Raw genomic sequence first — 14802 nt, 5'->3', positions numbered from 1 at the left:
TTTATTCTCTATTGCAATGGATTGACACTCAGACTTACCAAGTGCCCATTTTTCCAATTTAAAAATGCCGTTAGATCTTTTTCTATATGTAGAAGAAAAGGAGATTCTACTCATGCATAACATGGTCAGAGCTCTGGACAGTCACATTGTCTAACATTAAGTAACATAACTTTGTGATGTGTTGGGCTCCCAGGCGTCTTACCACTTCCTCTTTAAAGCTTACCTGCTTTGGTTTGGACTTTTTTCTTTCTCCCCTCAGCATACAACTGCTGAAATGCTGAAACAATGGCTAGCGGTGATGCATACATCTACCAAACTTTTACTTTTAAACTAGATTCAAACGCTTTAAAAACAACAACAACAACAACAACAACAAAAACAGGGCAGCTCTGTGTCATTTGGATGTCTCTTAGACCTCTAATCAACAGAAAATTGCACTGAGCTAAAATACAGAATGTTCCTGTCGAAGGAGAAAGGGTGACAGGAAAAAGATGTAGAGGGAGAATGGACTCTCTTTGCTGGCTGTGTGTTTGTGTGTGTGTGCCTGCACGTGTGTGTGTGTGTGTGTGTTTGTATTTTCCTGCCAGGGTGTGTGTGACAAGAGCCAGGTCTGATAGCAGTGAAAGCGAGAGAGTGAGAGAGAAGGAAAAAGGAAGCAGATGCCTGTGTGTTGGCACAAAAAAAGATACGTCCACTCAGTGCCTCACACACACACACACTCATATAACAGCATTTGCTCAGTCCACAGAAGGAGCAGCACATGAAAGAGTTCCAGTATTGTCTCCATGATAGAGAAATACTCCACTGACCGACAGCACAGTGGACCTCAAGGCCACAGAGCGAATTAATAGCAAAGAAGAAAAAGACCGTGAGTGTGTGTTTGTGTGTTTGATGTGAAATTAAAGAGACTAAGGAGGAGGTTTGAAAAAGACAAGCAAGGTCAAAAATGATCAATGATCAAGCAAAGCACGCAAGTGAAAGCATTCAAGCGAATCTTGAATCAAATACAGACATCTCCTTCACTGACGGAGCGAAGCAGACAGACTTACAGAAAACAGAAGGAACAACACACACACACACACACACAGTCTCTGTTTGCACACCTTCATAGTCAAACATATGGTGTTTGTATAGTGATTTCTTAAGAGCACAATCTGTCTGTTTCCTCTTTCTGTGCAAGACGGCGAGTGAGGATGGAAAGGAAAAAACAACATAGATAGACGAGCAGAAGACATATGGAAAGCAGAGGCAGCTGAGGACATGAAGACACAGACACACACACACACAGAGCATATGCATCACTCTGGGTCTCATGGTGACAACATGAAGAGAAAAGGCATTAATCCTTCTGGGAGGATACGGGGAGTCAGAGGAAGAGGAGTGGCTTAAATTCAGAGGAAGAGGGAGGGAAAAGGAGAGAAAAGAAGGTGAGCAGGTGATGAGCGATGCAGAGGAAAGCATAAAAGGATGGAGGGAGGCGGTGCCATCAGTGCTGCTGAGTGACTCTGATGTCCCAGTACTGTCACAACATCAGTGATATCAAATCAGTGACCTAAATTCATAATTTTCTGAACAACTGCCTATTTGTTACCTCAGTTAGATGTTATCTTGCTTAGTTTTTATGCTAAAGACTAAGTACTGCCTGTTTTTAAAAGCACACCCTCGAAACAAGGATCACATCCTTTTGTGTCAGCGGAGGTCGGTGGATTTTGCCAAATATGGATAAACATCGGCATCACATTGTAGATGACAAGGATGGCAGACCATAAAAGAAAAAAGAAAAAAAAAAACAGGAAGCAGAGGGCTAGAGCTGGTAAAATACGCCAAAGACTTCTTTCTTTGGAACGACAATGGCGTGACGCTCTCGTTGTTCTGATGCTGTCACTGTGGCCACCCGTCACCAAGCAAATGCAGGAACAGTTGTTACCAAAGGTCTTCCTGTTCAACAGCATCCCCGAAACTTCTTTTAGGAGCCCTAAAGTAGGTGTACTAGGTGCAAATGTAGCATCTTAACACAAAAATGGCCTGTAGAGGCCTGGATGTCGGAGTTTTGATTCATAATTTGTGTTAAATTGATTTTCTCCACTTGTTGAAAGCACAAGGTCACATCAGGCCTCACCTTATCTTAAAGACCTCATAGTACCATATCGCCCCATTAGAGCATTTCACTCTCAAACTGTGGGTTAGGGTTACTTGTGGTTCCTAGAGTATTTAAAGTAAAATGGGAGGCATAGCCTTCAGCTTTCAGGCCACTCCGCTGTGGATCCAGCTCCCAGTTTAGATTCAGGAGACAGACACCCTCTCTACTTTTAAGCTTAGGCTTAAGACTTAATAAAGCATATAGTTGGGGCTGGACCAGGTGACCCTGAAGCTTTCATGTTTTGAATGTGTTAAAATGGGACAAAATAAACATAAAAAAGTAACCCACTTATGAAGGGCTCTCCTTTATTCTAAAAATATTTGAATGCAACCTTGCCCTTTTGTGCTCGTGGCCCGCACTGTTAAAAAAGACTAAATTAGTAAACAGGCGTAACTGTTGCTAAGTGGTTACCGGTCGTGTTCGTGTTTTCAGGCCGGGGTGCTGACATTTTCTTTCGCTGGTGATCTTTCCTTTGTGTTTTCAGCCACAGCAGACTCCACTATGTTTGCCAACAGCACAGTTATCCCAATCTGAACTAGAGATGGCACAATACCACTTTTTTATGTCCGATACCGATACCATAAATTTAGATATCTGCCGATACCGATATGAATCCGATATAGTGTTTTTTAATCAATAAAACTGTTTTTTTTAATATCTTGCTGCATATTGTATAAGTTCATACTCAAGTTTAAAAAAACAACAACACTAAAGCTATTCTGTTATACCTGTATGTAAAAAATACACTGCACCCAAAATATTTCATAGTTCAGCAAAACTGATCAATCTAATGAACTTAAACCTACTCCATCCTTCCTATTCTGGTATTTTAAAGAGTAAGCAACCTAACTAATAGGGTTACAAACTTCCAGCAAAAAAAAAAAATAGGGAACCACCCCCCACCCTCCACCTCATGATGCTTAATCGACGTAATCAATTTTAATTTTTTCAACTGCAACTTGATGCAGTGTGAAAAAAAAATGCACAGAAATAAATTATTTTTCAAGAATAATTAAATAGATTCAACATCTTTCTTCTACAGAATTGCAGACTGCACAGATCATACCTTCCCAAAGGAAAAAGTAGTATAGCTTACCAGGGTATATTAGACTTAACAGTTACTATATATAGTAATGGACTTCTATATATTTTACATAAGATTAAAACTTTGGGTGTAAGATTCAGACAATTATTTATTAAAAGCTAGACATTTTAAACGAGAATAAGAAAGAAAAATATGTCTTTGTGCCCCCTTTTCCCTGTTAATGCCCTATCGGCCCCCCTGGCTAAACTTTGCTAGATCCGCCCCTGCACAGTTACCAGCCGTCAGCTACGTAGAAAAAGATCCTGGTGTAGAAAGTAATATTAAATAAATTCTAACAACAGATTATCAAGTTTAAGCTGGTTTGGTAGCGAGGCTACAAATACACACAGCCGCTCTATCACGTGAGCACACTGCTCCGACATGCTACGGTTATGAGCCGAGTTACGCCATGTTGCAAGTTTTGTGAGGTGCTTTTTTGATATTTAATGGATCGATTACATTTTTTTATTTCTCTCCGATATCTGATCCAGTAATTTACATCAGTATCGGACCGATACCGATACGTAATATCGGATCGGTCCATAGTGTGAACTGAGTTGCTTTTACCGCTACTAGAAACACAAAACGCATCAGATTTAGGAGAAAAAAAATTCAAATTTTTTTGGGAAATCCCTACTTTTAAACTAGTATAGAAATGTACAAATGAAAGAAGAGAATAGATGGACTGCGATTAAATGTGTCAACAAAAGAAAAACAGCAGTTCAGATATTCACTAGTCTCTATAAGCGAGGGTGATGAATTTGCCTGACGATAAACACTCTGATTTCTCATAAGAATAAACTTCCAGGAAGAGATCAGGAAAGGATGAGCCTGTGAGGCGGATGATGAAGGGATAGAGCGAGTGGATGAGAGAAAAAGGAAGGAGACAAAAAAAGAGAAAAAGCAGGAGCGAGGGCGTCCCAGTAGGCCTCTTTGTTGGGCAGCGATTTAGAGATTTACAGGCTCTTGTCCTTCTGTGTGTGTGTGTGTGTGTGTGTGTGTGTGTGTGTGTGTGTGTGTGTGTGTGTGTGTGCACATCTGTGTCTGTGTGTGTGAAGAGAGAGTAATTGAGCCTCCCTTCATCCAATATTTACCCACCAAACCGGAGCAATCATGCGAATTATGTTTACTGGGAACGAAGTGTCTTTCTTCCTCTTTAGCTTTCTTTCTCCTTCCCACTTTCCCCCAATCCTCCGCCGTCTCTCTCTCTCTCCTGGCAACTAGATACCAAATCAAGATCCTAGCCAGGAGTAAATCACAAACACACACGCACACACACAGGGAAAACATGCCCATCTGTATTGATGATGGCCTAATTTAGATCTCTTTATTGGACTGATTTACGATGGCCAGACAAATCTGGGCATCTGGACCGAAGTATGTGTCTGTGTGTGTGTGTGTTTGTATATGTGTGTGTGCGTGCGTGCGTGCGTGCGTGCGTGCGTGCATGCGTGCGCGCAGGGCTGTCCAGTTAAGCCGACACCAAACCGGACACACAATATCCTCCCTTCTTTGTTCCCTTCTTTTCTTCCTGCGTTTCTCCCCCTGCCTCTCTTTGAGTCAGCGGTGTCCTTTTTGTCGTCTTGCTTCAGCACTTTGAGTTCTCTCGCCGCTGCCGCGATGACACGCGTCATCCCGAAAAACACACGGTGATCATCACGCTGAAGAGGCGCCCGCAGCAGGGCACTTATAGGTCAAGGTCAGCGAATGTCTCGCAGTGCAAGTGTGCAACTCGACAGTTTTTGCGATTTCAGATCATCAGTCACAAACAGCAGACGTGGGAAAATATTTCATTAGGTGCTAAAGGTGCATCGGAGACTACGACAGGCTCTACACCACTAACATACATGCAGAGAATATAAATGTCAGTGCGGAAATGCAATTTATGCAAGGAGATGTTGAAACGGAGGGGATCTGTGTTGGTTTAAGTTAAGAGCCGATTTTAACAACTAAAGGATGAAGGGATGTGCTCTGGGAGGGAGAGGACGCCTCAAAGGCACATTCATCTTAAAGATCAAGCTCAGGTTTCAACTTTTATTTGTCCCACGGGCAGTTTCACAGCAACCATTAACCAGCATCTTGACTTAGTGGTTTTCTCTGATTTCCTGCAGAGCTAAAAAGCAAGTATGTAGTTGTAGCACCTCCCGAGGTTTGATGGTATAATCTAGTTTTTGCTATGAAAGGGAATTATATTGTATTCTTTATAAATGATGTCATGGTTATAGCTTCTGTCTGTATTAATGTGGCTAAAAAGACTAAGAAATCCAAGATGATGTGATGGTTTTAGACCTGTGAGGCTAAGCCTGTACAGGAGCTGTAAAAGCAAATTTAAAGTATAACAAAAATAGTTTTAAACAGTCCAGAAAGTTTGATCTACTGCCCTTTTTTAAGAAATGCAGACACAAAGTTCTGCTAAGAGTGTGTTAATAATATTTTTAATGAACTGCTTTTACCCAGTTACAGTTTCCACTAAAAATAACAGAAAATAATAAATATATTATTCCCAAAATGCTGGCTTTAACAATTTAGATTAAAGTTTCCATGTATTTCTGTTATACTTATATACATAGTAATGTAAGTAATGTGAAATGTGAGATTTAACAGAATCTAGTCAAATGAAATTTACTTGATTGGTATCCATTCTGTTTATACAAGCACATTAATAACATATTTGACTCATTATTAAATAAAAAAAAACAACTTTGATTTTATATCTTTCAGTTGCATTTTGTTCAAATTGTACATGTTTATTGAAGATGGAGAAACTTTTCTTTTCTTTTTAGTGCAGATTAGATTAGAGTCAGCTAATAAAAGTATTGCTACAAAGCCAATAAAATGCAGTTAAAGTCAAACCAGAACTAGGAAAAAAACTGTTTCAAGAAAAGCTGAAAGTGTTTTCTTGTGTTGACTAATTAATGTGGAAAACCCAGTCACTAAGTGGTTATTAAAATGTTTTCAGAATTTGCAGATTGATTATGATTCAGCTCATAAACCATGACCCACTGCTCTCACCTACATAAGCTTCCTGGTTAAAGGTATCGGTACCGGTATCGGCAATACTGGCTTTGTATTTGCTTGATATTGGATCGATATCAAAATCTGTGCTATCGCACAGCGCTGACTTTCATTCAAGCTGGAAAATGTCAAGGATTTCCAAAGTTTATCCAAGCGTAGTTTTTAAACAGTTGTTGATGAGCCTGATGGAACCACGTCAGGAAAGCAAGAGTGAGAGTTTGTTCCATCTCTGCATGCGATGCATCATGAATTTGGGAGGAGGTGGGATGTTTTGGGCTGTTTTGCAGGTGACACTGCTGGGGACTGATTAAGAATTCAATAGGCTCTCATCCAAACTGGTCACAACAGCACTGTGCAAAAACACATCGTCTCATTAGGTTTGCACTAAGCGGAGCCATCATTTCTTTTTCCAACAGGACACACCTCCAGCTGTCCAGTGTACTGTGTGTTTTTATGGGTCTCAAGACGTTTTCACCCTCCCTAAGCTACAGGGCTTTCTAACTTATGAATTAAGCACTGAATTGAAGGACAGTTTAACCACAGAGAGTGACTGTGCACTGCATCTGGCCTCCACTGCAGAGTGAGGGGAAAAGCATCCAACGCAAGTGCACCACACATGTGGACGTTCCTTTAAGAGTGTAAGGAAAGCATTCCAGGTGATGACCTCATGAAGCTCTGAGTGGATGCCAAGAGTTATCAACATGGAGGCAGCTACTATGAAGAATAAGATGTAAAGCATATTTTGCCTAAAAACTTTGCTTCCTAGAAAATTCTGTGCATTATGCCACTTTTTATTTCTTCCACAGTGAGGTGGTAGGAGACCAGAATCAAAAAAGAAAAAGCAGATCTGATTTTAGAAGTAGACTCCTTCACTGTGTTGTAAGGACTGGTAGATGCTTCTTAAACAGGTAATGCTGATATTTGGCTTGTGCCAACTGTGCCAAAGTCTTTTGTTCAACCAATAGCATCACTACAACTTGGGCCCCAATCACACAGGCCTAACAGACCAGGCAACCTCTGGTCGCTAGGGAAAAATGTGTATTCCCTGACTGACTCCTGGAGATTAATGGCAGCAGGGAAGTAAAACTGGTCTGAAAGATAAATATCGTAACATACCCGCAGACCTCTATGCGATGAAAGCTAGCAAGTTGCGAAGGTCTCCAAGCTAAATAGTCAAGTTAGACACAAATCAGAAACAGAGACTGTCTGCCTTCAAAGTGAAAATGTAAAGGTGAATCTTCCTCATTTATGGTTCGTGTTGAATGTCACACTCAGTAATTGGTTAGTGTCTGCAGACAAGTTAGCTTCTTCTATGCAAACTACGGGAGACCAAATTTTTCAGTGCAGACTCTCTGTGTAGGTAACAACTTGCAACCACTTGCAAACCAGTTGGGGAATGGTTGGTTGACAGGTGGTCTCTGACCTCTGTTACTGTGGCCTAAGTTGTAGTAATTCAAAAGGTTGAAAAAAAATGGCCATCGTCCAGAAGAGCATAGTTGGAATAATTTGTGAAGCCAAATATCAGCATTATTCCATAGCAAACAGTCTCAAGGCCTGTGTGACTGAGGCCGTACTTCCCACACAGACTCTCTCTCTCTCTTCTCTTTATATTACTTGATATGGTCTTAAGTGACCTGTGATTGGCTAAAGTCTCACCTATATGCTACATTTTCTAAAGCCTGAAAAAGACCTCAGTAGAGTTTTGACTACCCAAGCTTTAATCTACTGAAGACTCTTTACTGAGTAGGTGTGTCCAAACTTTTGATACCATCCTGGAAAGTTTTAACTTTTATATGTGTGTGAGAGTAAGCTTGTATGTCGTGTGTGTGTGTGTGTGTGTGTGTGTGTGTGTGTGTGTGTGTGTGTGTGTGTGTGTGTGTGTGTGTGTGTGTGTACAGTAGCGTCTACACTAAGACAATGACAGAGGGCCTCATTGAAATAACTGTGGTCTCAGGGGGCCAGCTAAAAAAGAGAGAGGGTAGGTTAGGGTAGACAGAGTATATGAGAGTCCAGGGAATCATTTAGACTGCGAGTGTGTGTGACTGTGTATGCGTGTGTGTGCGTGGAGTGATTCATCCGTTCTGGTGGCAGCTAACCTTGGCATGTCCTGCCACGCGTGACGGGGGTTACACCCAGACAGCTCTGTGCCGTCCTCCACGTGTGTGTGAGCTTGTTGGGGTGTATAGGTGGGTGTACCTTGCCTTGAAGAGTCAGCTGTGTGTGTTTGGGTGTGTGTGTGTTTGCATCTGCATACAAGAAAAAGAGCCAAAAAAGAAGAATAAAAGGAGACAGGGAGGAGGGAGGAGGGGGAGTATCCCAGTCAGGTTGTTTAGTGTCTTTGTATGATCTTGCCCCCGGGAGAAAGAGCAGGAAAAAAAGACTGAAAAATGTGTGTGTGTGTGTGTGTGTGTGTACCTCTCTGTGTGCCATTGTTCTGTTGTCAGAGTTACAATGACACACACACAGCATTAAAATCTACACACACACAAACACACACAGTCTGACGGATCACACACCACTGCTCACCTGTCATCGTCAAAGACTGCGTGTTTGTGATCTGCCATTATGTGAGAGTGTGTGCGTGTCCACAAGGAGCATGCACGCACACACACACACACACACACACACACACACACACACACACACATACATCTGGGAGTTGTTAAGAATGGGGAAGTACAGGGAAGGGAAGTTCTGAAGAACAGTTTACTGACAGGAATAGTAATATTTGGTCACCTGAAACAGCCGCACGCTTAATTCTTCATCATTTTGCGTCATCAGCATTCTGGAAGCCGGCCTGCTCACTATTTAAAGATTTATACATCTCAGTTGTGTGTTGTTTTTCTCTATTTCACTTCTCCCTTTTTTGACAGCGTATTGTTTAGTATTAGTCACGGCACATGTGTATCATGTCATATGGCATAAACCAACCTGTTCAAACAGTTACGCAAGAATGTGTCTTTTTTTATTTTGAGTTCTTCTTCATTTATTTTATGGACTTTTATGGCCACAGAAATAAAATGATCTCATTTATAAAGCAAAAATAAAATTAGTTGATTAACTATAAAGTATGCGCACGACTTAAACTGAATAAAAACATTAAATAAATAATTTGCAATAATCGCCAACATGTACGTGTTTACTCTGAATCTCTGAGCACATTTCAAGTTCAAGTTCACGATCCTCCTTTTGTGCTGCTGTATTTTTTACATAAAGACACGTCTCAAGTTGTCCTGTGATGTAACAGGATTTAATATGAATTTAAGATCAGCTACAATATTAACGCCCCTGATTCTCCTGTAGCTGTTGCTGCAGCAGAGCGCCAACATCTGGTGAGAACTGTTACAGCGGCAGATTAATATCCATAGTTTTGGCACTGGATACTACAGTCACATCTGGCTGCAATGTTCTAATGTCCACATCATTTTTCAGTTACTTTCCCTCTTGCACTCCAGGTTTTCTGAGGTGGAAATATGCTGTGCTTGTGCAGAAAGAAATGCAGAAACACAAGTGGGAAGTTTTTCCTTCAAAGATCAAATTGGTGATATCACCCATGATTTATTTTTTTCTCCTTTCAGGTTCCTGATCGATTCCTGGAGGTGGCCCAGGTGACCCTTCGTGAGTTCTTCAACGCCATCGTGGCTGGAAAGGATGCGGACCCATCCTGGAAGAAGGCCATCTACAAAGTGATCTGCAAACTGGACAGCGAGGTTCCTGAGGTCTTCAAATCCCCCAACTGTCTACAAGAGCTCCTCCATGACTGACTAGGCCAAGGGAAGAAGCAAAGCAAGCTAGACAGACCTCCGAGGACAGTGAGAAGACTGTAGGAAAATGCCGCCAAATGCTTGGAGTTAGACTAGTCGGAGGTCTGTGATGAAATGCGATTGAAGGTTTGTGACGTTCATAAAGATATGAACAGGCAGTTCTGTTCGGAGGCTGCCAGAGAGCTTCGCTTATGGTTATCATTTGGTCAGCCCGTCTTTTAAAAACAAGATGTTCTATGAAGAAAAAAAGCTTTTCCTCTTACATGAGGTGCCGGGCTGCGACCCAGAGTGCGGTTATGCTCAAATTAACATATTTTGTTGGGGAAATGAAAAAGCAAAATGGTGAGAAACAGAATCCCATCGAACTGGCAGAGAAGCTCCTCGTCCTTGAAAACCCTCGTCTTCTCTTTTTCCTCCGCCTTGTTTAAACTTTTCCATCCTTCTCCGGAGGAACAAAGGTGCGATGAAGATGACGATTTGACCTGTGACTTCGAGTCAGGGGGCAGACTAAAAATTAAATAAGATAATATATGAAAAAAAGATCTTTTTATTGTGGATGTTTTTAAGTTACATGGACATTTTTGAGACAAAAAAGTGGTTTGTGTATTTTTTTCTTTCCTTTGTATAAGCTTACATCCTCTCTTCTACGACATGCACACAGATACACCCCTCATAGGAAAGCACAGTAGCATTCCCAAATCCTCACCTGAATCCAGACAAACTGGGCAAAAAACCCACTTAGTTGTTGTTTATCTGATTCATTTCCCCTCCTGTTTTTACTTAAGCCTCCTCTTATTGTACTGAGACTTACTGAGTGTCTATATTGACTGTGTGGCTCTCTCCCTGCCCCATCGCTCTCTGGCTGCCCCCTTCTCTTCACATATCCAGAGCATCAGAGATTCATCAGTACTGGGTTTTTTAGCAGATGCTAGAATTGACAGCTGCAAACATTTCAGATGAAAATCCACAGTAACTAAAAAAAAAGTAAAAATCTGTTCTAATGCATTAATTCAGCAGCTGCATTTAGGTCCTAATGTCAGCAGACTGAAATGTTGCTGCTTTTTAAAAATGTTTTATTTGTTTGTTTGGACCAACCCTGTATCTCCATATGCTGTTTGTGCAGGCGTTCCTTAAATTGTCTTTATTTGATCTGTACATGATCTGTACTGAACAGGCAAATAATCATTTTAGTTCCCTCTGGGGGACAAATGATATAATGCACGTTTCCTAATCTGCTGTTACATACGCACCAATGTCAAAACGATAAGATGAGTCACTGTTTTCTTTACAATACTTAAAAAACGTGGCACTGATTCATGAAACAAATTCTTGTGATATGTTTGAGGCTTGGTTTTGTCCATGATGCCCCCCTTAAGGCCTTCACTTTAAACCACTGTGTCACATTTCTTTTTAATTAAAAGTGTTGAAGATGTTCATAGATGCAAACAAAACAACGGTATGTCTCAGATGGTGCTTTGGCCACAGACTAATCTTTGGAAAAAATTGAAATCTGTGTTACACAATCATGATTTTTTTTTTAAGTAATCATTAAATGTCCTGATAAGCACCAAACCAGTTCCCCAGGTACTTCCTCTCTGCTCTGGACAGCTGAGAGGGGGCAGCTGCACCGGCCGGGTCATGTGTGAAGTGTTTAAGGTTTTAACAGCTGAAGAAGAAAAAAAAGAAACAAAGCAAAAAAGAAAAAAAAAAGACAACAAATGCTGATATTTGTAGCTTGTATAGATGTAATAAATACTCTGATCACTCTGATATTGTTATTATTTATAACTGAAATAATTATTCCTTTTAATGTTATTCTGATGATGATGATGATTATTAATGCTTGCTACAGATTTGACCAGTGGTTTAATCATGTTTATCCATCAAACTGCAACATGAAATAAATTATTCTTTGAACAAAAATCAGTCGGAGGTCGTTTGTAAGCTCGTCGCCACTTTCTCCCTGCTCTGTTTGCGCTCGGCTGAGGTGCGGAGGGCGTTGACCGCTTGAACGCACCAGCTCGCCGTCAACCCAAGCAGTAACTAGGCAACGCGATGGCCACTTTAACTCGGTCCATGCCCTCGTCCCCTCCCTCCCTCTCTCTCTCTCTGGATCCTGTATGGGGGGGGGGGGGGACATGTGATCCCTTGTTGTTGTTGCTGATGAATTGAAAAGAGGAGCGCTGTGTGATTATTGTCAGCACAAAAGCCTCAAAAAGCTGCTGACGCCTAGATTAGGCAGTACAAAGACGCAGGGACACACACGCACAACACACAAAAAGACATAGGTACAGGCTCTCAGTTGCGCACACAAAAACACGGGGACGAGGCCCTCGTTGCCCTACGCTGCTTCTCACTCCCTTGTTCTCTCCTCCGTTCATCCTCTCACACCCCTCCATCACTCCATCGCTGATATTACTCTCCTCCTCCCCTCTTTTATACCTCTACTGTCTCCTCTTCGCTTCCTATCGCACAGATTTTATTTCATCTACCCTCCTCTAACGCCACTTACCTCCCTAACACACACAAACACACACCATGCCCTCTGTGTGTTGGCGCCAAACACTAACTGGCATCACACAATGCCAACCACCATCACCAGCATGGGATTAAGTGCCAGCACTCAATGTGCTTCTTTTTTTCCCCCCTTTCTTTCTTTCTCTCACCGACGCACACACGCAACAAATAAATACTGCCAGACTTCCTGCATAATAAAACAGTTTATAATTCTGTAAAGCTATGTCTCCTGTAATAATCCAGTCTCAATTAACATTTTTTGCCTCTATGTAGAAGTCAGAGGGGATTAAATTAAACAAAACAAAAATTCACAGGAACATTTGCCAAGCACGAAAATCTGAAACCACAAAGATGGAGGTGGCTGTCGCTGGCTTTAATGTGACTGCTTTGCATTCAGCAAAACCAAAAGTACCTTCAAGAAGAGGCTGAATAGCCACAAAACAAGGCCATCAAACGCCACTGTGACGGGGACGCTGTGTCCTTCGCCAAAAAATGGCCGCTTGCTCGACAACAGAGACTTCAGCCGCAGGGAACGTCATTTCTACAATCGTGTCTTTGTTTTTTTAGCACAGCGTTTGATTGACAATTTGGTTGTGAAACATCTGATCAGACAGCCACATTAAACACAAACTAGAACTACCAGATCATTTTTTTAATCCTTTCAAGGATATTCAAGGTTTTGTGGGAGTTGGACCAACCAGTCTACACATTCTTTAGTGGACTTGGGCAGGGCATTTGACCAGGTTCCTCAGGAAGTGTCAGAGGGTTTCTACTTCGGTGGTTGCAGGATCACCTCATTGCTGTTTGCAGATGATGTGGTTCTCTTGGCTTAATCAGGTGATGACCTCCAGGTTGCAGCTGAATGTCAAAGGGGCGGGAATGAGACCAAGTCTGAGGTCCTAATGGAAGGGTGGAGTGCCATTTCTGGGTCAGCGAGGAGTTACTGCTCCAAGTGTAGAAGCCTAAATATCTAGGGGCTTTGCTCATAAGTAGAGTATGAGATTGGCAGAAGGATGAGTGGGGCATCATCAATGATGCAGACAATGTACCAGTATGTTGTGGTGAAGAGAGAGTTGAGTGTGAAAGCACATCTGTTTAGCTACAGTCCTACAAAAAGAAAGAATGAGAAGGAGGGTCCAGGTAGAGGTCTCTGCTTAAAGTGCCAGTATGACATCATACATCATAAGCCGCTGCAGTATTCTCCTGAACAACAGGTGTCGCCACGCAGACAATACCACCACATGAGCGCTGATGAAGGAAGAGAAGAAGCCAAGAAAAGACTTTACCGAGTGTGTTCTTTTCCCTCAAAGTCTCAAGTTTTCGAACTCTTGCAACATCCTCCTCTGAATATCTGTATGTCTCTGAGCTTTTGTGCTGCAATATTTTTAAAATGGCAATAAAAACTGACACAATCGTACACTCGTGTCGTGCGATGGCTAGGTTCCAAATATCGAGAGGTGCACGACCAGCCAAAGCACCTCAAATACTGTGGTGCATGCCACATGATGGTGTAACATTCAGAGAGCATAAAAACACCCTTAGACTGCTACCCTTGCCACCCGGACCCACATAAATGGCAGAAAATAGATGTATGAATGAATGGTTGGATGACATCTTTTTAAATACTAAACAAAAAAAAAAATCAAACACATTTGTCATTTATATGTCATGTTAACATGTCAGTTATACCCATCACATCCCCCTGCACTATCACTGTGCACAACGGCTGGTTTGCTCAGTACAACATGTGCTGTTTAAAGAGATGAGATTAAAAGTTTGATTCCACTTTGCAGGGGATGTTTTTTCTTCATTTTATTGCTGAAATTTGCAACAACAAAAAAAAAATCTGTTAGTAGGTTTATTAAAATGTTGGTAAACCAACTTGCTAGGACATCTTGGAAGGTTGTCCAGCTACCCTCCATCCTGGCTGTTGAGGGCAAAAAGAGCTTCAAAGCAAATACAACATAAACATTTGACATCCTAATATTTTGAGCACATTCAAACCTTAGCAATGCTAAGAGGTTGGTGTCATGCAAACGAGTTTCTTTTAGCTTTTGCAGCATCTGCACCGCAGATGGGGTTAATAAAGACACATTAAACAGAAACTTGCAGATTTCAGCTTAAAAAGAGCACAACACAGATACACGCGCAAGAAGGCGAAGGGTATCTTGTGCATTAGCTTACTCTGCCAAAGCTTTTCATTTGAACAGGAGGAGCTGAACAGGAGGTGGGGTCACTCTTTCTTCTATATGATCATGTACGCGCACACATGCCGTCTGCCT

At 41.6% G+C, this 14802-nt stretch overlaps 1 protein-coding gene across 1 annotated transcript in view; it reads left to right on the top strand.

The window, feature by feature from the left end:
* Positions 1–11907, top strand: part of prox1a (prospero homeobox 1a) — a 45465-nt gene extending 33558 nt beyond the window's left edge. The window contains exon 7 of the mRNA XM_026158310.1: positions 9818–11907. Within this exon, the coding sequence (XP_026014095.1) occupies positions 9818–10003 (186 nt within the window). The 3' untranslated portion in view covers positions 10004–11907. The remainder of the gene's footprint in view (positions 1–9817) is intronic.
* Positions 11908–14802: the final 2895 nt, after the last annotated feature.

This window comes from Astatotilapia calliptera, chromosome 23 (assembly GCF_900246225.1).
Source record: "Astatotilapia calliptera chromosome 23, fAstCal1.2, whole genome shotgun sequence".
In the NCBI taxonomy this organism is placed as follows: domain Eukaryota; kingdom Metazoa; phylum Chordata; class Actinopteri; order Cichliformes; family Cichlidae; genus Astatotilapia; species Astatotilapia calliptera.
The sequence above is the reverse complement of the archived record's forward strand: the minus strand, read 5'-3'. Positions and strand labels throughout refer to the sequence as shown.